The sequence below is a fragment of the Macaca fascicularis genome, chromosome 15 (assembly GCF_037993035.2).
Source record: "Macaca fascicularis isolate 582-1 chromosome 15, T2T-MFA8v1.1".
NCBI classification, from domain to species: domain Eukaryota; kingdom Metazoa; phylum Chordata; class Mammalia; order Primates; family Cercopithecidae; genus Macaca; species Macaca fascicularis.
In genome coordinates this window covers 17,615,088-17,642,670 of record NC_088389.1, presented here as the reverse complement: position 1 = coordinate 17,642,670, position 27,583 = coordinate 17,615,088, and the positions used below count along the sequence as shown (strand labels likewise).

The 27,583-nt window shown below is 47.1% G+C and overlaps 1 protein-coding gene across 11 annotated transcripts in view; it reads left to right on the top strand.

Moving 5' to 3' along the window:
- The window catches only part of MVB12B (multivesicular body subunit 12B), a 182,057-nt gene that overhangs the window by 55,778 nt on the left and 98,696 nt on the right, over positions 1 to 27,583 (top strand). For all 11 annotated transcript variants that reach the window (XM_065530059.2, XM_074016532.1, XM_045373814.2 and 8 more), the window contains 4 exons: positions 90 to 197; positions 5,631 to 5,727; positions 11,466 to 11,595; positions 15,284 to 15,406. In XM_065530059.2, coding sequence (XP_065386131.1) covers positions 90 to 197; positions 5,631 to 5,727; positions 11,466 to 11,595; positions 15,284 to 15,406 — 458 coding nt within the window. The remainder of the gene's footprint in view (positions 1 to 89; positions 198 to 5,630; positions 5,728 to 11,465; positions 11,596 to 15,283; positions 15,407 to 27,583) is intronic.

Below are 27,583 nucleotides of genomic sequence, written 5' to 3'. Positions count from 1 at the left end.
TTGGAACAGGCACGAAAGAAGTGGCCCACGCACACCTTCGGTTCCTTCCTGCCTTACCTGCAATCCTTTTCTCTGTCTCTCCGGTGTAGGTTGCACAGACAGCAGATGGTGTGGATGCTGACCTCTGGAAAGACGGCTTATTTAAATCCAAGGTTACCAGATACCTGTGTTTCACAAGATCATTTTCCAAAGAAAATGTAAGTCTAGTTGTAGTTTCCATTTGCTGAGTGAGCACAAGTAATTTACATTCCTGTTTGGAATTTCCTCATTTTGTTGTTGTTGTGGTTTATTTTCATTGCCATATTAATTTATCTGTGGTTTTAGTGAACTGGGTAGAATCGGCAGCCAGCACTGTGTTTCATTTATTAACAGTATTATTAACCACGTACCCAAGTGTACCGTGAATTCCATTCAATTGTGTTCTCAAAAGGAAACCAGGAAATTTCTCTCCCAGCTCTCATTTGCCTACCTTTCCTCCAAGCAACAAATCACAGGATAGTGCGGCAGTGAGAATTCTCCGGTGGAGCGGGATTTAATGCTGGCCAGCAAAGGCAGCCTGGCTCCGGGAGGGTCCCTGTGACCCCACCCCATCCACAGACATCATGCCTTTGCTTCCACAGTGACGTTTCCTCTCTGAGTCTCTGTGTGACATATTGCATTTCATTATTTTTGTAGGTAAGTATCCACTCATGCAGATTTCTCTTACTATGGTTTTTTTTTTTTTTTAAAGTACTCGCACCTGTAAATTAGGAAACTTTAAAGACACCTACTAAGGTTTGTTTTTTTTTTTTAAACATCTAATAAGGTATTTTAATAGATGGCTTAGAAAAAAAGGAAATAGTTTTGGTGAGTATCTACTCTGTACAAGGCCTGCCCTGGGCACCTCATTCTGTCCCCAGATAATCTCTACAAGTGGAAGTTCCTTTCCATTGAAGAAACCAAGATCCAAGAGGTGACGTGCTTGTTCGAGGTTACTTCTCTTCCCCAGCCCCAAATAGGGAGGAGTTGGGATTTTCATTTTCAGGGCTAACATTTTATTTTTGGCCACATGTTATTGTCTCTTTGTCATGTAAATTTTATTTTGGGGAATATTTTTATTGATTTATTTATATAAATTATATTATAAAAGTAATATTTATTTGCAGTTAAAAAAAAATACTGAACCCAGACAACAAACATACTCATTCAACAGCATGAAAGGGGGAAAGCGTTAGTCCTCCTCTCTGCCACCTGGCCCCGCAGGCCCGGGGTCCCATCACAGGGTCCTTGCATGTCCCCTTGGTGTTTTCTGAATGTTGGCCATCATGTGGCTCTCCGGCTTGTACTCTTTTCTGCCACCTATTCCTGTTGTTTGTGGTTAATTCTTGGGCAGGAGAATTATTCTGAACAGGACTGGGAGAAAAGTCGTTGCTTTATTTTTTTCCCCTAATCACAAGAGCAATATATGCTCATCGTAAAGTACAGAGTTTATAATGGAGAAGGGGAAGATCTTGACACAAAAGTCTGGAAGTCTTTTCAGTTCAGGCTTTTCAGTGTATTTTAAATACCAGGAAGGTGGCAGGGCTAAAGAATGGACAAGGGCACTATGAGCTTATAATGAGTCCCTGCAGGTCCCCCAGCTCACTGAGCAGCCTGAGGCACCCAGGAGAGGGCTGAAGGCTGAGTAGAAGCTTCAGTTAAAAATGAGTAGAGGCCGAAGAGGCTTCAGTTAAAACTGGCCTGAGGACAGCCATGATCTCTGTGATCATTTTTTGTTTTTGTTTTCATTGCATGAAATCAAAAACACTACGGGGTGTTGGTACCTAGGCTAGCAGAGTCCCTGCATCCCTTGGAGTGGGGACAGTGACAGGTCTGAATGTGACAAAGAGAAGTCACTGGGGCTTGTTAGCATTGAGTGTCATGGGTAAGTGTATTAAGGAAAACCCATTGATTTTGTCAACATGTGTTGAACATTAAAAAGATTTTTCTTGGGTGTGATGAAGGGATATAAGAAGAGGACAAGGGCAGTGTGAAAAGCCTCTATCTCGCTTTCGAAGCAGTATAGGAGATAGGTGCATGGTGCATACTGTTTTTGGAAAAAGAATGAATGGATCCAATAGTGGGATCCAAACGATCGAGTTCCAGCAGTTGGCAGGGGCCCACCTGCCAGCTCAGGAGTGGAGGAGGAATTGGAATATTTTAATCTGTTACAGCCAGTCTATGCTGGCCCTGTAGTCCAAACCAAGACTTTGCAGAGCATCATTTTTTACAGCTGTAAAGGAGGGATGTGGGATCTCAAGACTGGACAGATTCTTAATTAGGTGACTTGAGACTCCCAAGGTAGGAGTTTTGGGAGACTCCTTTGGAACCTAAATTCCTTTCCCCCAATAATGCTATTAATACAGAAACCTGGCTTTGGAGTGACATTGCTTCCTGGGGAAGGATCGAGATTAATTGCACTTTTCATGCCCTGTACTTTCTGCATTACCTGTAATAATAATGTACATAGATTAGGTAGGGAGGATATTAAACAGAAGGATTTATGAACATTTGAATATTAAGTTGGTTATCTGTGGCTACCTTAAATGCAAGGTTGTCAAAAATAATTACAGTATACTAGCAAATACTGGCTACCAGAGACAATATAAATACCCTGAGTCAGTGCATATTGGGCTTTTGGCATGAATCATTTGCTCAACAAGGATTGGGAATACGTTCTTCATATTTATGAGGAGGAAATGAAAGAGAGCACAGATGGGGGAGGGGAGAGGAACAGGCAAAATTAATGGTGTCGCAGACCCACTGTATTAAACCCAGTACAGTGGCAGCCCCGTGTAAGGAGCGACCACACTTGGGCTGTGGGGAGCTCTGACAGTGCAGCCTCCCATTTTGTATGCATGCAAGGTTTTTTTATGCTTTGTTTTTAATGGCCACACCACTGATGTTCAGGTTTTATGATCAGGGACATTTGTAGAGTGTGTGGAGGGTGAGGTCACTAAGTGGTTTGCAGTTGACTTCTGTAAAACCCAACTTGTCAAGTAGAAGACATTTGAGAAGGATATTGATGAATGCCCATCCATCTGCGGGGCAGGAAAACATGCCTAGTTGTTAATTTCTCAATGCAGAAAGCAGTGATGACATGGAAAAGCAACTGCCATGAAAAAAAATTATGATAGATTAGACCAGGCGATTCTGAAAGCAGCTGATGTTTGCAAGTTAGGTTAACAGTTCAAACCCTTCCTACACGGTCAGAGATTTATTCTGTGTTCTGAGGGTCCCACTTACCACTCCCTAGCCTGCACTGTACATTGCCTTCCCGAGGCCCAGCTACCTGGAATATCAGAATATCAAATTGTTGGCAAATGTGATAGTTCTGAGAGGAAGAAACGATTTCCTGATGACTGTGCCATAAAAACACTAGTCAGAGGTTACACTTGCTACTTTGACCTTCCTATTTAAATTCTAATAATTTGTTTCATTTGTGTACTTTTGGTTCATAATATTTATTAGTGTATATCAATACTTTTGATATTTTTAATCATATAGTTTAGATTTGACATCTCAGCAAACCCAACTTGATATATGTGTGTGTGTGTGTGTGTGTGTATCTATATATGTATACACACACACACACACACATATGAAACGAAGTCTCCCTGTCAGCCAGACTGGAGTGCAATGGCACAATCTCAGTTCACTGCAGCCTCCACCTCCTGGGTTCAAGTAATTCTCCTACCTCAGCCTCCCAAGTAACTGGGACTGTAGGCACCTACCACCACACCCAGCTAATTTTTGTATTTTTTAAAGTAGAGACAGGGTTTCACCATGTTGCTCAGGCTGGTATCAAACTTCTGACTTCAAATGATCCACCTGCCTCGGCTTCCCAAAGTGCTAGGATTACAGGCATGAGCCACCATGCCTGGCCGATTTTTTTTTGTTTGTTTTGTTTTTGAGACAGTGTCTCACTCTATTGCCCAGGCTGAAGTACAGTGACATGATCTTGGCTCACTGCAGCCTCAACCTCCCAGGCTCCAACAATCCTCCTACTTCAGTTTCCTAAGTAGCTGGGACAACATGCATGAGTGCCACCACACCCAGTCAATTTTTTTAATTTGTAGAGATGGGGTTTCGCCATGTTTCCCAGGCTTGTCTCAAACTCTTGAACTCAAGCTACCCGCCCACTTTGGCCTCCCAAAGTGTTGGGATTACAGGCGTGAGCAACAGCACCCGGACTCCAGTTTGATTTCTGACTCTGGCCTGGTTGAAAAATGTGTACCCAAAATTAATTTATTCAGCAAGTAATTACTGAGCACCTGTTGTGTGGCAAAATCCATGCTAGGCTTGTATTTATAGTAGGAACAGAGATAGTTTTGGTCTTCATGGTTCTTAAACTCTAGAAGCAAGACAGATATTAAGAAAATAACCCCACAAATTGATAGGGAGGGAAAAAGAGAGTGCCAAGAGGGAACATACACAGTTTAGATGATAAGAACTCCCTGCTTGGCTTTCGGAGACATGGCACAGTGCAGGTGGAGGTGGGATCTTGGCTCCCATGTGCAGAGATGGAGGTAGCAGCCCTTCTTCTCTAAGCGAGATGGAACAACAGCCTCAGAAGTTGCTGTCCAGGGCAGAGTGATGGCTGACCAACTAGATGCTTGTCCAAGGATGCTGAACAAGTAAACGGAGAGCATGCTCACACTGGGCTTTGGGGATGAGGCACTTCTGCAAAATGGGCACGTGGAGTGCATTGCTAGTATCCTAACAGGAGAGATTTGGGATTTGAGCCCATCATTCTTTCCTTAACTGGCTCTGACTAGAGAGGGGGAACCAAGCTGCAAATTACTCTGAAGATTTTAATGAAATCTCCAAAGTGCCCCCACATATTTAAGTTGTAGGGTAGATATCTTTAGAGCTCATTTCCAGCTTGAAATGCGCGCTGCAAGTGCCGGCGTGTTTGCAAAGAATTCTCTCTCGCAATTACAGAATGTGTACCGTCTTCGAAAGATATTTGTACACCAGTTACAGAAACTGCGCACTGTGGACCCCATATACTACCACTAAATAGAAACTTTAGGAGGCCCTTGTGCATGTCATTTTAGAAGACGTGTAATATTGAGGCAGCAGGACTTTCACTCTGTGTTAGTTTATGATTCTTGGGATTTTGTAAAATGTATCTAGCAACTGAAATGTGTGTCAGTATGCAGACTGGTGATCATTTAGGAGTGTGATTGGTTCCCTATTAGGTTTAGATGCATCTCTGTCCTACGAGTGCCTCAGGAATTTGCTCTTCCTAAAACCTCCTGGCCTTGAGATCTGATGCTCAGAGCTGAGTGGCAGCCTGGTCCCGGGACGTGTGTGCACAGCTGCCCTCTGCTGGGTTATGTCTAAAGCATCTCCTGGGTTGCTCCTGCCTCACCAAGGCTGTGTCTGAGTGAGTGGCTTTGAGGTTCTGCAGATAAAACTCCTTCCCGGGGGCCACACGAGTCCCTGTGTAACCACTGGGGAACATTAAGTGTCACCTACTCTAATTAACCTGCTGTCATAAAGCTGCACGAGTCATTGTGTTAAATATGCATCTTGAAGCCAAAATGGCAAAGCCACCACAGGCATGTTCAGATTAATAGTCTGTATCTCTTTTCTTTCTTCCCAAGAGTCATCTGGGGAACGTGTTAGTAGATATGAAGCTCATTGACATCAAGGACACACTGCCTGTGGGCTTCATCCCAATTCAGGAGACAGTGGACACACGTGAGTCATCCTTTAGTAGCACTCATCACAATGAGGGTTTTCTTCCTCCAGATATATTTCTAGGTGTTTTTTTATGTGCATTTTTCTTCAGAAACATTTTTGGAGGTCTTACTGCATGCCCATGAACAAACCCTGCTGCTTTTGATGTGTGTCTGGCTGGGTTCTCCAAGGAGTTTGCAGAGCATTCTGGGTAGCGGCATGTAAATGAGCAGAACGTCCCTTTCTTTTAGAATGGTGCTCCCTGCTGAATGGACTCACTGGGGAACGGAATGGTGAAACTGGATATAGTTTGTCTTTAGTCCTTCCTCTGGTGTTGCTGAAGCCAAGCTTGGCACAAGACCCAGAAGGAAGCAGAAAGAAAACAATCAAAAGACGCCCAGAGAACACAAAGCCAATAATGTGCCCATTTGGGCCCCATAGAGCAAACAAGAAAAGTGAGAATCAAAAAGACTGCAAATTAAAATTCATAGGTTCAGATTGGACTGAATATTCTGACCACTGAGCAGGTCCAAGCAGAAGTGAATCACTGAGGAATCGGCAGCGTCTTCAGGGTGCTGGAGCCCTTGGAGCTTCTTGACCCACACATGAGTTATTAAATGGTGCTGGAAAACCTCTGGCAATTCGGCTTCCTTGTTTTGGTGTAATTTAACTTACCTTGTTTCATTTTTAATCGCTGGTCAGCCAACTTTATGATATCTACAACAGTGAAGTAGTGAATACAAAACAAATACAGAGAATCCTTTCATTATGACTCAGGGTGTGTTTATTAAATTCTCTGTCTCATTTTCTGTCTCATACTTTATTCTCTCATAATTAGCCCACGTTGGTCCCACTATTTTTTGCTGTTTTCTTGCTAGCACTTCATATGATATGAACTAGAGTTTCTGTCTCTACACAGATCCCACCTAACTGTTATTTTCATGAAACCAGCAGACCCCATTGTATAGCATATTTTTATTTTCGTGATGGTCTCTTTACGTTTAGACATTGGATTGCTTTTTGTCATTTATGATTTTATGTATTACCTGATAATCATAAGAGCTGATACTTAGTGTGCATTTACTATGTGCTCACCCCTGTGATAAATGCTTTACCTCCCTGATTTCATTTCATCTTCAGAAGACCCCTCTTATGAGACGGGCATTATTATACCCATTTCAGATATGAGAAAAGTGAAGCACACTCACTCCTTAGGGATTAAAGAACTTAGCCAAGGTCACGCGTCTGGAACTGGAGGAATAACTAGAATGCTCACATACGTCTTACTCCAGCTACACTTTTTTTTTTTTTTTTTTGAGATGGAGTCTCGCTCTGCCGCCCAGGCTGGAGTACAGTGGCCGGATCTCAGCTCACTGCAAGCTCCGCCTCCTGGGTTTATGCCATTCTCCTGCCTCAGCCTCCCGAGTAGCTGGGACTACAGGTGCCTGCCACGTCGCCCGGCTAGTTTTTTGTATTTTTTAGTAGAGACGGGGTTTCACTGTGTTAGTCAGGATGGTCTCGATCTCCTGACCTAATGATCCGCCCGTCTCAGCCTCCCAAAGTGCTGGGATTACAGGCTTGAGCCACCGCGCCCGGCCTCCAGCTACACTTTTAACCACAGCACCACACTGGAAGAGCCTGTGTATAAGCACATTTTACAGATATTATATTAATGTATAGGGTTTTAAAAAATTAAGATATAACTCACTTACCATGCAATTCATCCATTGAACATGCACAGTTCAGTGACCTTTAGTAAAGGCAGAGTTGTGCAACCATTGTTGCACATTATATCACCCCCAAAACCCATTGTCAGGACAGCACCCCTGTACCCCTCAGCAATCACTCCCTTATTTCTCTCCAACCCTCACCTCCCCACTCCCTACCAGCCCTAGACAACCACTAATCTACTTTCTATATAGATTTGCCTATTCTGGGCATTTCATATGAATGGAATCATACAGTGTGTGGTCTTTTGTGACCAGCTTCTCTCTCTTAGCATAATGTTTTCAAGGTTGGCCCATGTTGCAGGATAGATCATTACTTCATTCCTTCTTATCGCCAAATAATATAACATATGGATATACCACATTTTGGTTATCCATTCAACTGATGGATATCTGGGTTGTTCGTAGTTTTTGGCTGTTAGGAATGAGGCTGCTATGAACATTCGTGTACAAGTTTTCGTGTGGGCTTATGTTTTCGTTTCTGTTGGGTATCTACCTAGTCATGGAATTGCTGGGTCACACGGTAACTTGATATTTTTGAGGAACTACCAAATGGTATTTCAAAGGAGCTGCACCGTTTTTCTTCCCACCGGCAGTGTCCGTAGATTCCAGTTCCTCCACATCTTCACCAGCACTTTGTTATTGTCTGTCTTTTTGATTCTAGGCCCCTTAGTGGGTATGAAATGGAATCTCCTTGTGCTTTCCGTTTGCCCTTGTCTGATGGCAAATGACGTTGAGCATCTTTTTATGTGCTTGTTGGCCATTTGCGTTATCTCCTCTGCTTAGGATCTACAGTCTTCTCAAAGACTTAGATCACTTTCCTCCTTTTCCCCTGTGTTTTTCAGTTTTAAAATTTGCACTGGTGTTCGTTCTTTGACAGTGAGTTGACTTCGAATGTCTTTATATTGATGTGCCGTGGAGCCACAACGGGTTTTCCATTCTGCATTTTCCTCTTGGTTAGTTGGACCAGTTCACTGAGGCTCTGTCCTGTCTGGACTTGGGGACCAGCGGCTCTGGGGCCCAGGGGTCTTGGTTGGGAAGTTTCTCCCCTGTGACTGGGAGTGCACAGGTTGCTGCCCCAAGTGTGGACTCTGCGATCGGTCCTGGGCCCAATGCCAGGGGCCTTGTCACACAGGAGGGTGAGCAGCAGGGAGCCTCTTCATGTCCGGTTCTAGCAACATTTCCTGGAGGCTTTACCTGGGGGACAGAGGAGCCCAAGCTGACCATATAAGCCTTACAGTCAGCTCTGTATCATTGGAGAGTATTTAAGGCCCTGATTTTATAAAGTCAGCCAAAAACAGGAGACTCCTGTAATTCATTTAAAATATAGTTTGCTGTAATCCATATAGCACTGAAAAACTGGAAGACTGTTTGTTTTAGTAAAGTACTGTGTACTTTCTCTGTGTTCATTAGCATGACTGAACACATTTATATTGACTATGTATAATATGTTTACTTAAAATTAGGCCTGCTTAAGCATGTGTAATTAGTGGCTCCATCTCTTACCCCGAGTTTGCTGCAGACGGAGGAATGGAGCCAAGAGCAGTGTGGCAACAGCAAGTGAAACACCCGGCGTTAGTTTTCTTTGTGTAAAGGTCTCATCTTCTTCACGCCTTCTAAGGCCAATCTGATCAGCTGATAATCTTTGAAGGTGCAGAGTTGCTGTGAACAGCGCCCCCCATTCCCCAGGTTGCCGTCCCAAGTGTGGACTCTGAGGTTGGGTCTTGTCACACAGGAGGGTGGGCAGCAGGGGCCTCTTCATTTCCAGTACTAGGTTCATTTCCTAGATGTTTAGCAATGTTTAGGGTCTGGATTCAGAACGTTGTTTCTCTCCGCTGGTAGATCTGCTCTAGCCCTCAGTTTCTGTGCCTGAGGAACGCACAAAGTTATCTGACTCTTCAAAAAACGACCCTACCCCCCTAAAAATATAATAACAAAAACAATTCCACTGATTTTCTTGTCCCCCTCCCCACTCCTGGCCCCTATAAGAACCCCCGGGCAGGGCTGTACTTCCCCTCATTCTGTTCCTCGATTTGAATGTGCTGTTGAATGTCTTACTTCCTGCCACAGAATTGCAAGGTCTTGAAACCCAATACCAAGTACGGGCATAAATTACACGCTAGAGGCTTACTTGCCAATAATGACAGTAAGATCCCACACAGCTGTTCTTTACTGAGCACTTACTGTGTGCCAGGCACTGGGCTAGGTGGATCATGCGTGTTGGCACAGTGCATCCAACCCACATCCCTGCGGGGTGGGTTTCATTAACGCCCTTTTACAATTTACCAAGACTCAGAGAAATTAAGTAACTTGCCTAAGGTCACAGTGCCAGAAAATGTTGGTGTTGGGATTTCAACCCAGGTCTGTCTAACTCGTGTATTAAATGGCTGCAGTTAGTTGAAACTCAGGCTTAAAAGCACAAACACACACACACCTCCCGTTGGTCAGCACTGGAGGTTGCTCAAGCACCAACTCCTTACTCTAAGGCTTGATAAGTAAGAGAAAAGAATCATGTGCTTATCCTTTTTTTTTCCTATACAAAATTTATTTCAGGGAGACCAAATAGTTGATGAAGGAAAGTTATTTTTTATATATAGAAGGATTCTAGCTAAAAAATGCAGAAGGAGGCTGGGCGCGGTGACTCACGCCTGTAATCCCAGCACTTTGGGAGGCCAAGGTGGGTGGATCATGAGGTCAGGAGTTTGAGACCAGCCTGACCAACATGGTGAAACCCCATCTCTACTAAAAATACAAAAATGAGCCAGGCATGGTGGCACGCATCTGTAATCCCAGCTACTCAGGAGGCCAAGGCAGGAGAATCACTCAAACCCAGCAGGTGGAGGTTGCAGTGAGCCAAGATCATGCCACTGCTCTCCAGCTTGGGTGACAGAATAAGACTCCATCTCAAAAAAAAAATAAAAGAAAAAAAGCAGAAGGAATGACAGAGTTCAAAAATCACCATTGTGAACCTTTAATAAAGCATGGATCTTAGCAACAGTCGTCAGAGGGTGACAAAGTACTCAGAGGATGGCAGTTGGGGAACTGTATGACCGAGGGCCCAGGCCGACACCAGTAGAGCTCAACAAGAATGGCCCAGCCAGACTCCGGGCCTCACCATATGACAGCCTAGACTTACACGTGCCCCCGGACAGCGTGTGCATGTAAAAAACCTAACCTGAGTCTAATCAAGGCTTTAGCTCTGTCAGTCTACAGGAGGCACAGGGGAATGACCCGATTTCTCCAACCTGTCAGTGCCCTGAAGAAAAGGGAGCAGGAGTGGTTGCTCCAGAGTCAAATGGTCTGGGAGGCCTGACACCCAAAGGCAGTGCCTCAGCATCCCGGGGATCCGGATGCAGACAGACTGGAGAAGACGTGAATGTAGACTCTCTATTGGATGATACTCAGGAATTCTGTTCATTTTGTTAGGAATGGTGATGGCATGGTGGTCTTTAAAGAACAGTGACCTAGATGCCTACTGAGGTATTGGTGGCGACATGACGTGGTGTCGTCAGGGATTCATTTTAAATATCCAGCAAAGTTGCAGGGGTGGGAGGAGAGGAAACCAGCTTGTCCGTTGTGCACAGCATTGACACTGGGTGACGGGAACACGTGGATTCATTCCGCTGTTCTCTCTGCTTTGGGGTATGTTTGAAGATTTCTATGATAAAAAGCAGAAAAGAAAAGAAGTCCACGTGGTGAAATGTGTTAATGCTCAGGGCATCAGCGTGCAGCTTTCTGGTGGCTGAGCAGTGAGCAGATTGTGGTTGCGGCTCTTAGAAGCCACCCGGATTTACTGCAGGGTGTGCGGTCCCCTTCTCAGCAGGGGGTGTCTGGGTTGAGTCCTGCATGCAGAGCAGGGTGACTGCAGCCCCAGGGAAGGCAGGCGGCAGAGCCCAGCCCTTCTGTCTAGCAGCTTAGGTGACCTGCCACTTCTGCTGCCAGGAACAGGGTGTGACGAGGGATGTGGTTTTCAGAATAGAGATGGTGGTATCTCTGGAAAACTCATACCTTTTCTGTTGTCCTTTCCTTCAGAGGAAGTGGCTTTTAGGAAGAAGAGGCTGTGCATTAAATTTATTCCACGGGATTCAACGGAAGCTGCAATTTGTGACATTCGGATCATGGGCCGGACCAAGCAGGCCCCACCTCAGTACACGTTTATCGGGTGAGTCTTAATGACAGGACTCAGCTGCTACTCTTTCATGAGCGCACTCAGGCCGCTCCAGGCAATGAGGCCCCAGAGATTTCCATGTGGCCCCCAGGCTCTCAGCCATGGGCCTCTGTCAGCCCAGTGCTCCTCACTGCCCTTCCTGCTCAGCTGCGGCCTCTCTGCGCCTGGGCTCGCACTGCTGACTCTACCTTAGGGCCTTTCCTCCCCTGCCCTTCTGCGCATTCAGCCTTGAAGCTCCTCTGGGTCCTTCCCCGACACCCTGTGATGCCACCAGCCTCAGCTCTCCACACTCGTTATTCCCCCTATAGGAAAGGTCACAGGGACCTATTTTGTACCGTGGGGCCAAGGTCACTGGATGTGGTCATGAGTGAGGCAAAGGCCCTGCTGTCACAGAGCTGATGTTCGAAAAGGGACAGACGAGCAATAAACGAGAAAATAAATGAGATAATTCCAGAGAGTGAAGACAGTGGAACACAATGATGGAGTGGGGGCCTCTTCCGTGAGGGGGTCAGGAAGGTGACACTTGAGCCTGAATGTCAGAAAACCAGCCATGCACAGATGTGAAGGCAGGGCCTTCGAGGCAGAGCAGAAGCAGAAGGAGAGAAGTGGGAATGAGCATGGTACGTTCTGGGAGCAGAACGCAGCCCCATACAGCTGGAAGAGCCAGGGAGAGTATTGGGACAAGGGCGAGGGTTGGCAGGACCTCCTAGGACATGGCCTGGAGTTTATTCCAAGCACACTGGAAAGCCAGTGGAGGGCTCCAAGTCAGGAAGAAACATAAATATTACACAGCTCCATGATAATTCCCCAGTAAGCAGAGAACTGCTGAGGCCTGGGCCCGTTTGTGTCTTGTTTCTCCAGTAGCCTCAGCCCTGAGCATGGGGCTGGCTCTGTTGCGGCTCCATAAATACTTAGTTCAGTGAAATCCCAGGGTTTCACTTAGGGCTCTGTTGATTGTAAGTGACAGGAAACCCAACCCACTTTGGCTTGAGCAAAAGAAAGAATTTGTTGGCTGGCATCACAGAAGAGTTGGGGAAGCAGGACCGGCGCCTGGAAGCGGAAGCTTGAAAGCCGGCACTGGGTTCTGGTTTCCCTGTCTCCCTCTGGCTGTGGTGCTGGGCTCTGTTCTGACATGTTTCCCCCTCGAGGAGGCCTGGTGCTGCAGTAGCTCCACCTGCTTTTTCATCCAGGTTCAAGTCCAGAGGCCAAGAGCAAGTCTGTGTTCCCGCTAGTTCAAAAGAAGTTCTAGAATTTAGTCTCATTGGTCTTGATTGATCTAGGTAGGGTCATGTGCACCCTGGGCTGGTCACGGTTTTCTGGAAAATTCTTCCATTGACCAGGCCTGAGCAGGAAGTAGGATTAGCTCCATGGGAACTCAAGGACTAACCATGACTGGTGCTGCCCCTACAATACAGAGGGGAAGTCAAAAGTCAGAAAGGGGGTTAGTGGATGCCAGCTGTCTGGAAGGAAATAGATGTTCACTGTCCTCGGTCAACTGAAATCCAGGTGTGCCGGTTACTTGGTGTGGCAGATGGTTTACAGCCCCCTCAGCCATGTGCGTCTTCCCTGGCCAGGCCTGGGAGGTGCCATGTGTCTCCCTGTGGGCTCCCAGAAACACTCTCTCCTCCTCAGCTTCTGAGGCCAGCCTCCTGGCTCAGGCCTGTACTCTGCTTTACTCTTGTTCATTTGAGCCCAGAGCTGCCTTTTTATCAGCCAGGGCCTTTCCTGATAGCCTAGACCCGGTGAGAGCAGCAGATGAGCCCTTGTGGCATTTGCTTGAAGCATGCAGGGAGCAGGTACCACGGAAATGCAGAGTTTCACCTCTGGGGGCTTCGGCTCTGGCATCGGAATGCTCTGTGTCAAGATCATGTGGTTAAGAAGGACTCTGTGATCATTCCCTTCCTACACACTCAAAAATCCTGTTTTGCAACATGGCTTACACTAATTATGTAAACAGGACTACAGGAGTAGGAAATAGTTAGAATAAACATACTTCAGGCACCTCAGAAGCACCCATTTACATACAAATGGCAGAAACCAGCAATTTCGTAATGAACTTTTAAATCTAATTTCAGTCGCTATCTTTAATTATAAACTATCCTGTTGTAAAAAGATTCCATTTTTGGCCGGGCGCGGTGGCTCAAGCCTGTAATCCCAGCACTTTGGGAGGCCGAGACGGGCGGATCATGAGGTCAGGAGATCGAGACCATCCTGGCTAACACGATGAAACCCCGTCTCTACTAAAAAATACAAAAAACTAGCCGGGCGCGGTGGCGGGCGCCTGTAGTCCCAGCTACTCGGGAGGCTGAGGCAGGAGAATGGCGTAAACCCGGGAGGCGGAGCTTGCAGTGAGCTGAGATCCGGCCACTGCACTCCAGCCTGGGCGACAGAGCGAGACTCCGTCTCAAAAAAAAAAAAAAAAAAAAAAAAAAGATTCCATTTTTAACCAATTTAACCAATTTTAAGGAAAAGATATTTACCAGTATGTACCTTGATAAAACCAAAGCCTTTTTTCCTTTATATCACTTTGGAAATATGGCTATAGTTTTATTTCATCTTGGGGCAACAGTTCTCTTCCAGAGGAAGACAATTCCAGTGTTATTTTTAAGCAAAGAAACAGAATTCAGTATTCAGAACTCTAAGCCACTTATTCTTAAAAGTGGGCACAGTTCTACGTGTTACTTTGCAAGGGTTTGGGATTGTCAGTTGGGGAAGATAGAAACCTCACATTCCAAACAGCACCTCGAAAGCCTGGCAGCTAGAGGCCATGGCCCAGATGTGGAGAAATCAGTGCAGCTCACTGGAATCACTCATCTAAGAGGACAGGATTGTGGTTTTACATGGTTCCTGTGGTGTCCTGAGAAGCTTATTAGGGCTTCCCACAGAATAAGTCTTTTTCCATTTTTTTGAAGAGATTATATTCCTCTACATCAGGTCCCAAAGATGCAGTTCTGTGGGGCAACTGGGAAATTGGAAACTGAATATGGTGAACATGATCCCATCACTATTCCTAGGAGCGTGGCTGTCTCCTCAGCACTTGCGAGTGCGTGGTGTAGTAGGGGTCAGGGCTGTGGTAACTGTGTGAGGGAAGTCACAGGAGAGCTTGTGCGGTGTCTGGGAGGCCCCTTGGTGTCCACTCCTACTTGTGTGGTTTGTGGGGCGAGTTTTGCAGTTTGAAGATGATTCCCAAACTGACCCTGAGAATGAGGCCGATGGCAGGTGACACACAGCTGGAAGAGGCTGTATCCTGAGATTGGGGTGTGTTATAGAGTAGGGGGCTAATTCATCTCATGGTTAAAAACCAGCATCTCCCTATCTGTCTCTCCTAACTGCACAAAGGACTTGATGTGGATTATCATGTCATACTCTACAAGGAAATGGCAAAACAGAAAGAAGTTTGGAGAAGCAAGGAAAGTACCAGTTGGAGTAGGAAGGCAAGCTCGGGGAGGGTGACACAGGCGGCCTTGTCCTGAAGGCCTGCCTAGATGGAACGGGTCACCCTCATGTGAACTGTGATGCCCAGAGCACAAAGGAGGTGATGGAACCCATTTCATGTGGGCGGTGAGAATTGATTCCCCGGCGTTTGAGGCCATGACTCTTTTAAGTTAGTTGGTTTGCTTTGTCACTCAGGTAAATGCTTTGTGCTAATCAGAGCCATGAAGATTTCTCTTTTTTCCTAAAGGGAACTGAACAGCATGGGGATCTGGTATCGAATGGGCAGAGTACCAAGAAATCATGACTCATCTCAACCCACAACGCCTTCCCAGTCATCAGCTGCTTCCACCCCAGCCCCCAACCTTCCCAGGTGAGGCCTCGTTGGGGTGTCTTGTGTTGTCCTGTGGTCTTGGGTCCCTGCATAACATTTTAGAACACCACCAAGTGTCTGCTGAAATAGTGCAGAGGACAGCTGAACAACTGTAGAAGCAATATATCTTTAGAGGAGATTTTTAAAAATCCACTTGGAAATCTTTGCATTACGTGAATGCAAAGGCCATTCTATAGTCCATTTTGTACGTGTTCCGCAGGCTCCTAAAACTGCACATTATGCAACTTAAAATTGGCTTGCTATTCAAAAGAACTGCTAGCTACACACAGACATGTGTTGTGTAGCCATGGAGTTGGGGTCACTGGCCTTAAGGTCAAATTCCTTCTCTATCTTGGCCAGCAACTCATTTGCAACCCAGAAGGGTAGGTGAGTTCTTATATTCTTCATTTTCATATAATTTCTTTTTCTAATGATCTATAAACTAAGAAATGGGTAATTTGGGTATGAGAGAATAGTGAGGAGTTTTTCAGGAAATGCTAGTTTTAATCATTGTCTCCACAAAGAAGCTTGGGTGAGCCAACTGTTTGCTCTGCAACTGATTTCAATTATAATAGAGGTAGTAACAGTCTCTACACTTTCTGCAAAAATAATCCTGTCAAATAAAAATCCTGTGCATCACTAGGAGTAAACTGAGGGCAAGGAACAAACAGCACTGATGGATTAAGCTTGAGAAAGGGACTGCAAAAGTAAAATAAAACAAGAACGGTGAGGCAGCAACACTTAGGGATTGACGTAACGGAAATGAGAATGGATCTCGAAGCTTCCACGTGGGTGAATAGAGATGAACAAAATCTGTCAGGAACCGGACAGAAGAGTCACCGGTGGGTCTTCCTGGGCCCTCCACAATACAGCCTGCCCTCCGGGACATGCCACCAGCTCTCTGTACTCTGTTCCTCTGTGCCAAGCCTCCGCCTCACTCGGAAGAATGCGCTGTAATGAGGCCCCGAAGCCCTGAGGACTCTGTCCTCTAGGACATCCCCCTATAAAGACAATCTGGTCTTTCTTGTGACAGTTTCATAAACCAAGAGTAGTATTTAAACTTAACTACCCCTAGAATTGCCTGGAACTTTAGAAGGAGTTTTCAGTTTCCTTTGGCATAAAAAGTTAGAAATCGCTAATGAGCCTCCCAGAGTTGCAGGGTGAACAGTTGAGTCTCTTTGTTAGGTTCAGGAGTATGAGGCTAGCACCGCGCATCAGCACTTGTTCCTCTCTTTCTGAGCGAGAGCACTGTCAGCTCCACCCCAGAGGGCACTGCCGAGGGTCACTGTCACCTGTGCTCAAGGCTATCTCAGGTGTGTCACCTGCGCTGGGGGGTCAGCTAAGGCCATCACCTGTGTGTTGGGGTCCTCCATCACCTGTGCTGAGGCCCATCGCCTGCCTGTACTCGGGTCAGCTCAAGTTTGGGCTCCTTGCAGAGGCTGGAAAGCCCCCACAGGAGCAGTTGCCCTGAAGTCGTTACAGCTGCTCCCTGCTGACATCATGTGGTTTAGAAGGGCCCAGAAATGGGCACCACCTCAGGCAGGTTTTGACTTTCTGTGGATAAAGAGCGAGCACCAGTTTTCTCAGATAAAGCAGAGAGAGTGCTCTCGGAAACCTGCCGGTCACTGTGAGAGCAAGGCCACTTGCACCTGAAGCAAGGCGGCCGAGAACACTGAGCCACCAGCAGCCTGGCAGGATTGCAGGGCAGCGCATCAGACCCAAGTGTTTATAAGGCTCACGTACTTTATCACCTCTGCCATACCGTTTATGGTTTACAATGGCTGCAAGGAAATTGGATCAGTTTTGTTTTACTTGCCAAATAAAACAAATGTCAAAATAGTCAATATAAAATGTATTCTAATTTGGCTGAGTTAAGTCAGCCAGTATGCAGCAGGATAATTGAATGTACATTAATGCTTCCAAGTAAAAACCACTTGTCTGTCCCAAGTTGTCCTGTGCAGTAATTTACAGGTAGGATGCACACCTATGTGAGCCTCGACCATAAGGGTTTTTTGGTTTTTGTGGGATTTTTTTTTGGTATTGTTTTCCTATCCAGTATCTTTGATTTTTTTTTTTAATGAAATGTTGATTATTCATTCAAATTTTTCCATTGAAGACCAGCAAGGATGAGTATGCTGTTTTATTCCTTGAGGCTACAGGTCTCTGCACTCTCCAGAGAAGGAACCTGATCGCTTCCCCTCTGGTGAGCAGCAGTGGCTGGGGCTTGTGCTCCAGGTGCTGGGCGTCTGCCAGGAGCCTATAAGGTAGGGCAGGCCCCTCACTGGGGCCTGCAGGGCCTCACACCAGCTCGGGGATTTCTTGTCTTCCCTCTCCCAGCTCCAGCCCCAGACATTAAGCTGCGCTGAGAGCCTCCTCCTCCCTTCCTGCCCCTGGCTTCTGCACCTTTGCTTCCGGTGCTCCCTGCACATGAGGTGTGTTTGGTTGGCAGGCCTCAGCGCAGAGGACTCCTCTCCCAGGAAGCCCTCCCTGAGGCTCCTGGACTGGGCCTGTGCTGGGTCTTCTTCTGCGAGCGCTTCCGGGACATCTCGAGTCCCTGGGGTGGTGTGGGCACGTGGTGAACCTCCGAGGAGCTCCCCAGCACCCACCTGAATCCAGGCAAGCATTCAGTTTCACAATCAATGTGTCCCTTGCAACCCCTCCGGACGACTCCCTGTTCCCTGAGCACTGCGTGGGTTTTTTCCGATGGTGAGAGTAATCCAGGCTTGTAGAAAATTGGCAGAACGTAGAAAGCATGAAAAAACAGGAATTCCATTTCCCACGAGCAAATGCTTATAACCTTTTGTTATATTCCCTCGTCTTTTTCTTGTGTAGTTTTTACATAGGTGATATCATATCGTGTAATAGCAAGTCTGCGTCTTGCTACTGTTCTCTCAAGTAGCCTCAACCGTAAACCTGAGAACCACGTCCAGTGCGGTCTTTGTGTGGCGTGGATCGAGCCGCTGGGAGCGCGGTGACGCAGCGCCCTCTACTGCCCAGCCGTGGCGGTGGCGGGGAATGCGGTTCTGAGCCGGAGCTGGTGGCAGGCCCTTTCCCTGCAGAGCGCTGGCCCAGGCTGGCCGGGAGGACCTAGGAAGGGGTGGGTCACAGATCTTGCTGCTTTCTTGAGTCTGTGTTCTTCTCCAAAGCCAAAACCATGTGCTCCGCCTCCATTTCTTGTGTCATCACTCAGATTTCAAAGAATTCCCTGCCATTTTTTGGAATGCCATTCATTCCAGGCTTTATTTCAGACAAAAGGTGGATCTTTGCATGGTCTGTAGGCCATCACCTGAGGACCTCGTGGTTCTAGCAGCACTGCCTTCTCTGTCCATAAGCAGGAACTGCCTCTAGAAGCAGGAGCTTCCCACAGAAGCTCTGTTATTGCAGAAAATGCTGTGGTGTCACCAGCTTTGGAGTTGTCCTTTCGAAGCGGGCAGGTCCCCAGGGAGAGGGATGCTCCTGGGCTGTACCAGTGAGTTGGTGGCTAAGGCAGTAGAAGGTAGCTTGGCAGAGCTCTTCTCCCTCACAGTGACGCTTCATCTCACACACAGACATCGCCACACACATCTCTTGACTGTTTCCTAGTGAAGAAGGGCAGCCGCTTCTTCTGGGACCCGGAGCCTCTTCATTTCCCTGGCCGCAGGCACTCCATCCCCTGCTTGCCCATGTCACGCATGTCGATCAACAGGAGAGGGCTGGCCTCGGGACGGAGGCACGGTGCCATCTCTGTGGCCCTCTTTGGGGCTGGGCCTAGCTTTGTGAGTCAGCCTCGGGCGTGCGATCGGATGGTGGGGTTTCTGATTTCGGCTCTGTGCAGCTGTCTGGGGCAGGGGAGCCAAGAGAGGAAACACCTTCCCGGCCTCTATCAGAGCAGCCCCTCCACCGTCTCGCACATGCGGGGCATCACCTGTTTCTGCTGGGAAGAAAAGGTTCCGCTGCTGCTGCCGGGACAGAGGTTGGGTAAAGCCCCAGGAGGCAGGTGGGCTCACAACCGCTGGAGCAGCAGAAGCCCCCAGTGTGATAAGTGAATGGCTCTGGGTCGACCCAGGAGGAGGCCCCTGGTGAGCTGCTGCCCTGTAGCTCAGCAAGCCGCAGAACCATGGCTTGATAAAGACATCAGAGGCATGCTTATCAAATTTGCAGATGATACAGAGTCATTAGGGTGAGCTGACGTGCTGAATGACAGAATCAATACTCTGCATCTCCTCTACAGCCAGAACAACCTGCCGGAACCATGGGAGGCGATGGGCGCAGGCCGAGAGGGCCTCCAAGGTTCAAAAAATTCCATCACACAGGAACCAAACTGAGGCCTTCCTTTGCAGCCGTGTGTGCAATGGCGGGGGTCAGAGCATGGGTGTGTGGAGTGCAGCCTGGTGTGCACAGCGGGAGGCCCTGAGTGGAGTCCTGCTCCTGGGGCGTGTCCACTGCCCCACACCACCAGGCAGAGGTTACCCGAATCCAGTGTCAAGTTTGAGGAATCCAGTTTGGACCTGAGTGGAGACAGGCCAACCTGCTGCAGACGTCTTAAGGGTCAATAGCAGCAGAGAAAGTAGAAGTGTTTCCAGGTGTGGATGGGGGGTGGAGAGATGGCTGGAGGCTCCAGAAGACAGAATTAGGTCAGGTGGACTGAAGTTACAAGGAGGTAGATTTAGGCTTAACACTTCAAAAAAAAATCAATAAAGACACCTTCCCCAAGGTGAAAATTCTGTGGCATCAAGAAGCTGACCTGAGGTGTGATGCGCTCCCAGATGCTGGGGGTGGTCAGATGACATTTGGATCCTTCAGACTGCAGGAGAATTAGAGCAATCAGTGTTTCTTAAGCCTTATTTAAGAAACGTGTCATATTCCCTCTCCCCACCTATAGAAATTCAGGTTCAGCAGACCTCCATGTTAGGGCCACAGACACCTTGAATTTCAGGACCCTCCAGTGAGCAGGGAGGGCACAGAGCAGCGGGCCTTGGTTTCAGAGGTCCCCAAGCCACCATCGATGCTGCTTCTGTATCTGACTTGCAGCCATTGCGTTCCTCCACTCACCAGTGCTGAGGTCAGAGGAGGAGGCATGGATAGTGGAGAGGTGCTGCTGTGCAGCCTCCCTAAGAGGGAAGGCTCAGGGGCCTCCCAGCACATCCGGGGCCCTTGGCGATGTGGACACCATGTCTTGGTCCAGGGTAGGCAGGCGTGAGCTGACGACAAGTGGTATTCTGTCCCTTTCAGAGTCTGTCAGAAACACGTAGTCTGGCCTCCAGGTGGCTGGGGTTTTCAGGACATCTTGTGTTTATGTGAACATCCATCCTGCGGGGGCTCTCCTAGAAAATCTGCAACTTGTCGTTCCAGTAGCCCCACCCCGCCCTTCCCACTCACCTGGGCTGTCCTCACCATGGTCCTGAGGGAGAAGCTGCTGCCCAAACTCTCCTCCCCACAGACGCCAGGCCACGGGCACATCCTGTGACCTTTCCCTGACACTGTCTCTCTTGGGGGAAAGGGTTATTTTTCCACCCGAAGCCACAGAGCATTTCCCAGCCATTGAGTTCTGACCAGCAGCCTCCTATGCAAGGTGCAGTTCCCGGTAGCCTCTTGGAGTGTCAGCCACGCCTGGGTTGCCCGTAGGAGGTGACGTGGTGCTCGCTGTTGCAGTCATCTTCCTGTAATTTGTCAGCTCCCAGCAAGTTGTCAGTCACAGGTTCGGAAGTATGTTTCTTAGTGACAGACATAATTGTACTTAACTTTTTGCATGGATGTTATCAATCTGTGACAGATACTCTGGGAAATGGGGCATTTTGATTGCAGAATATCTGTCACATGCATTTAGTCTTCCTCTCAGGGACACCAGAATTCAGTCACAACTTTTGCATGTCGATGTCAGGTTTTGAGAACATAGATCCTTGCTGACCTCAAAAATCGTTCCATCACTCCGATCCCAGGGCTGTCATCGGAAAGGTTAATGGCCCTTCCTACAGGAGAGGAAAAATCATGCTGTGGTGATCTAGAATTCAGGCCGTGCCGCCGAGGCTTGTCCCCCCATCACATCGTTGTCAGAAGCCCATGAGCGTGCCACACTCCGTCCTGGCCTCTCCAACCCCGCCTTCCCTCTGGACATGGGGATCAACTCCACTACTTTCTGATTAACTCACAGAGTAAGTCAGCAGTGGGGGTGGTGCCTTAGGTGACCAGCTGGAGCCCTGTTGTCCAAACTGACAGCCTCAAATCCTTCGGCTGCCTTCTGTCCATTTTCAATTGTAAGATGGTCCTTGTACCCCAGATGACATCTGTCACCTGTCCTGTTGTTGCAGGACTTGAATGTGAGGCCCAGAATCGCACAGATCAGGGAGGCTGAGTTTTCCTTTTCCTGTTGAGATGTTTACCGCCTGTTCGGAGTGGCAAAAGGCTTGGCACTGGAGGCATTTGCCTGTGAGAAGTTTCTCCCTAGGGTTCAGCAGGGGAAGGCTCAGTGCAGAGGATTGGAATTGAAATCTGTGGTTTCATGTAAGGTGCATCATTTATGAGAGGGGTTCTGTGTATCCCGGGTGATTCCAATGACTCTTTTTTTCCCCTAGTAATAAATTGTGACGTGGATTTTGAGCTCCGCTTCCATAGTTGCAAGAAATGGTTTGGGGGCAGGTGAGCTGAGCAATGGAGCACTCTGTCCTGGTCCCATCAAAAGAGGGCTTGGCACACTGGGTGTGGTGGCTCATGCCTGTAATCCTAGCACTTTGGGAGGCTGAGACGGGAGGATCACTTGAGCTCAGGAGCTCAAAACAAGTCTGCGCAACATGGCAAAACCCCATCTCTACAAAAAAATCAAATACAAAAATTAGCTGGGTGTGGTGGCACATGCCTGTGGTCCTAGCTACTCAGGAGGCTGAGTGAGAGGATCACTTGAGCCTGGAGGTCAAGGCTGCAGTGAGCTGTGATCATGATCCCTCCATTGCACTCCAGCTTGGCCGACAGCACAAGACCCTATCTTTAAGGGAAAAAAAAAAAAAAAAAAAAAAAGGAAGAAGAAGACAAGGGCTTGGGCCCTGCGTTTCTGGCATGGGGGCCTTCAGACACTTCTGCAGGTCATGTCCAGGCATAACTATGGGTCTGGCTTCACTTGGAAAAATTGGATTTCCTCCTCCTTCACACTAAAGCCACACACGCTTTTCGTTTGTTTAACTCTAAAGACAGAACACACATTTTCGTTGTCTTTTAAGATGAAGACTGTAGCGCAGGGTTCTTTACACAGGGAGCCCAGACATCAGCACTGGGGTGTGAATGATCCTGCCGCGCAAGCGGCACCTTCCAGCCGAAAGGACTGGCAGCCAGCCCTGTCTCAGAGACGAGCCCTCTGGAGGGGTCAAACCTGGACACTAAATCCAAGATGGATCAGGGGTGGGCTTCTGGGGCTCAGGTATTATTTCTGTAAATAGCCCGCATTTACATTCTTTGCCTATAACTTTAAAGTCCGTGGTGGCCTGATAACTACATTGGGGAAGGCTTCCTGTTATCTGACCGCCCCCCACCTGCCCTATCCTCTCACATTAATTAGACAAGTCTCCTCTTGTCTCCGGGGCACACCATGCTCATTCCAAAAGCGTCTCTGCTCTGGCCCTCACTGTGCACCTCAGTTTGTACCAGCCCCTTCCCTCCTGGAAGAGTTACACTGGACTCCAGAATGCTTAGGATTGGCCCTGGCCAGCCCCGCCCCAGGCCTGTAGTAGCCCACATCACTTCTAGAAAGCCTAGCCCACATCAGTTCCCTTCTTCTCCTCCAGTTGCCTGCGTCGTACGGCTTGGCATCTCACAGTTCCCTGTCATCGCTGCATGTATTTCTGTTTGATCTTACTGACTAGATTTGCTGCTTGCTGATGACAGAGATCCTCATGTTTTCTTTTTTCTCCTTTAAAGCCTCAAAAGAGGCTAGTCACACAGAAATAGCAATGATGATCCCATTGCATCACCATTCCTCAAAATTGAGCAAGTACTTTCAACCATGTCATCTCATTCCATGTTCACAGTAAGTGTTCACTGGAAAATGTGTGGCCCCAAGATGGTAAAAAAACTCTGAATTCCAGGTGGCTAGCATGTGTTAGGCACCCAGAAAGTATTTATTGGATGCATAAGGTGAGTTAGTTTAATGCATAGGACTGGACATCATATTTTATGCATCGCTCCTTCCATCTGTCCATCCATCCAGCAGAGACTTGTCATGCATTTATTAGGTATGAGGTACTGTTCAAAGGCTTTACAAATAACTCCTTTAATTCTTTATTTTTATTTATTTTTTATTTTTGAGACGGAGTCTCACTGTTGCCCAGGCTGGAGTACAGTGGTGCTATCTCAGCTCACTGCAACCTCTGCCTCCTGGGTTCTAGCAATTCTCCCACCTCATCCTCCCGAGTAGCTGGGATTACAAACGTGCGCCACGTTTTTAATAGAGACGAGGTTTCACTATATTGGCCAGGCTGGTCCCGAACTCCTGACCTCAAGTGATCTGCCTGCCTCGACCTCCCAAAGTGCTAGGATTGTAGGCGTGAGCCACCGTGCCCAGCCAACTCGTTTAATTCTAATAATAGCTCTGTGAGTCAGTTACTATTATCAGCCCAGGTTTAAGTTGAGGAAACTGAGAGCGCGGAGGTTAAATCCCTTGCCCAAGGTCATACAGTTAGTAAGTGTCAGGGCTAGGATCTTCACCCAAGCAGGCAAGCTACTGTTAGTGTGCAGACAGACTGTCTCGAGGCCCCCGGCCGTGAAGCCTTTCATCAGGGAACCAAGCATGTGCCTGGAGGGGCTGGTGGGTAGGGGGGTTGCCCATCCAGGTGGCTCTGCCACCTTCCTGTGCAGCTTCTCCAGGCTTCTGACCAGCAGCTGGTGAATGAGGACTTCCCCAGGCGTGTGGGTGGGGAACACGTCCCGCAGAGGCCTCTCTGGTCGGAAACCGCCCAAGCAGTCTTAGGGAGACGTGTGAACTTTGGCCGGTGTCCAGCACACTTGCACTGTGGTCGCCGACTGAGGGAACATGTGGAGGCCGCCCCGGGAGGTCCCAGCACCACCATCCCTCCCTCGCTTTGAAGCGGGCGTTTAAGCAGGGTTACGAGCAGTGTGGTTTATTCTGGTGATCGTGAGAGCGGCATGAAAGAGACCTACAGAATGAGGTTATTTGAATATCTTCAAAATGCTCGTGAACAGAGCGGTGGCCGCTCTTGGACCAGTATCAAACTTAGTTTTGGTGTCAGAGTAATTTTGAAGGGGAAATTTCATTAGAATGCAGTTCGGTATTGTTAGATATGAATGATGAGTTTAGGCTGAGCAATACACTTTTTGATATTAATTTTTAATACAGCTTCTTGGGAAGTCAGAGCTTCTATTTAATGAAGAATTGACGATTCGTCAATTCAGCTCCCACCTCGGAGCTGGCCTTGGGGTTCGCGCTCTCATGTCAGATTTTTGAGAAGGTATTTGATGCTTGTAAACATGTCATCTTTGTAATTTTGGTGACTTTCTAAGTGTCTTCTTTTTCTCAGTGGTCATGGTGGTTATGTGTGCTTTTTTGTTGTTATCGTCCCAAGAAGCAGGGTTAGAAATGGGAAATTATTCCCTTCTGAGTCCGGCTCACGAGTGCGCGAGGGCGCTTTGTGCAGTTGGTTTCAGCGCCAGGGTTTGGAGAAAGGCTTTTTTCAGGATTATGAAAATAGTTTTCTGTGTGTCAGAACAGATTTATCAGTTCACTTTAGGGTCGGTTTTGTGAACCAGACCATTTAGAGGAGGATATTTTACCTTTTATCAGAGTGGAAGCTGACAGTCTATTTGCAGGTAGCTCTGTGGAATGTTTCACTTGGGTCTCTCAGTGTAAATCTAGCTGCCAAATAAAGTAAAAATGGGCATTAAACCAGTGATATTTCCCAGGATTTTGCTACCACCCCCCACCCCCGCCCCAACTATGCTGTTCTATTTCGATGCAGAGTTTCAATTATTAATTGGGATATTTAATAAAATCCTTTGCTTGCAGTTACTTTTAAAAGGCCTTTTGAGTTTATTTGGGTTCATTTTTGCCAGTGGGTAGGGTAGAATTCAATCTGAATATCCTTCATGAGCAGCAGATGTTTTGTTTCCAGTTGAATAATAATATTAATAATTATTATTATTAGAATAAATGCAATTATTATTATCATTATTATTTCAGCTATAATTTTCTGGGCATCTTGTGTCAGACATTGTGTAAACATTATATATATACATATATATATATGCGCACACACACAGATGGATAGATACATAGTTTTAATCTTTATAACCATGTTATGAGGTGAATAATTGTGTCCTCATTTTATTTTGTTTTGGTTTTGTGGGGTTTTTTTTTTTTTTTTTTTTTGAGACGAAATCTTGCTCTGTCACCCAGGCTGGAGTGTTGAGAAGACTGAAACTTGGAGAGATCATGACTCATCCGAGGGCAGGGAGTTAGGATTTAGAGGGGTTGTGAGCAGAGGAGAGGTCTCACCGTAACGCCCTGCCTGCCTTCAAGGAGCCTCAGGGCCTTCCTGATTGAACGCTGACCCTCTGCTGTGAGCTCAACCTTGCGTGGGACCAGAAATCACCATCCGGCCTGTAGCCCCACATTCCACCTCCTCCTCAGTCATGGCTGTATTTTGCTAAACAAATTGTTTTCCACAGCTTTTGAGATGGATTGGGCAGGGAGGAGACTAATGTTGCCTTTGGCTCTTTGATAGAGGATGTACTGCATTTGGTCCAGACTGCAGCTTGTCCTGTGCTCTCACGCACACGGCCCCTTATGAATCTGACTTTGGCAGTCCCCTGACTCTTGAATTTTCAAAAAGCGGATATTTTAGTAGGGCTGGAAGAAGATGAAAAGCTAGCAGTGCCCATATGTTCCTTGTTTTTAAAAGTAAGGTCAGCGAGGTTTAGAGACTCTTTAAATATTTCAGTTTATAAGATTAGACTAGATCATCTGGAATGGAAGTGTGGTGCCCCTGGTCCCAGACTTGGCTTTTTTCTTCATTTCTTTTATATGGGAGGTAGGTGTTTTGGCATTGCAAGGTTCAAGTGTAATAAAACTTAAACGTAGTGAATAAATACCATGATTTGGAGTGTTGCTGTGGCTATGAAAGTTAGTTTCCTTTCTTCGTCTTTTTTTTTTTTTTTATTAAGTAATCAGTGACTTGAAAAATAGCAGATTGGTACAAGGATTGTAACTTAAGAAACTGAAAACTCCCATGCTTTAAAAGAGTATAGTCTTTGACATTTTTCTGCGGAAGCATTTTCTTCACTCATTTAAATCTTCCTAGGCTAAGATGAAGCATTCATCCTGAAATGTACACTTGAATAGTTTGAAATTCAACACAAGTGTATCTTTTTAGTTAGGACATTTTCTCTTGGGTTATCAGTGGTCAGCGATGGTAGTGGTGGTTTTGCTTGACCCCAAGATATTTACAGACGCCTAGGATCTGAGCAAATATCTAGCCCAACCCCAAGTTGGGACTAGGTCTCGATTATTGGTGCAACACACCTAATGTTTTATGCCTGCCACCCAAAAAGCATTTTTACAGCCAGGATGTGCCCATAGTCACCAACAGTAACTGTTGGGAGACACGTCAGGGAGCGGTAGCTGTGGTCACTGCCCCGTACGACAGCCAAAAGCCCAAAGCAGGAGGGACCCTGCCCTTCTCCCAGTGCACAATGAGTGGGAGCTCTGTGTTCTGGCCGGCATTTCCCGTCACGTTCAATAGGACATGTTCACTCTTCATACTTCTTCAATTCTAAATTTCAGGAGTAATTTGTCACCGTAGAGGAGGGCGTCATTAATAACCATTATTTAGAACTGTCGAGTCTTCCTCTCTGTGTGTGTCTGAGTTAAGCATCCCCAAAATTGGCCTCGTTGGTGGCAAGCAGTGCCCCACATTGACAGATCGAGACTATCCCACCCCCACCCCCACCGACGCCCTCACAACCCAGTTCTTCCCCGTCTGCCTTTAATCACCGCGAGGGGAGCGACAGGGAATGGCTACAGCATGTCCTCCTGGAATTCATTAGTGTTATTACCAAAGACCGTGTTGTAAATTGAGATTTTTTTTTAGCTGCTTGGAAAAAATTTCTCCTTAACTATTTCATTTTATTGTACTTCAAAAAAAGAAAGAAAGATTTTTCTCGTCAAACTTTTGGAGCAGAATAGTTCGGAAACCCCGA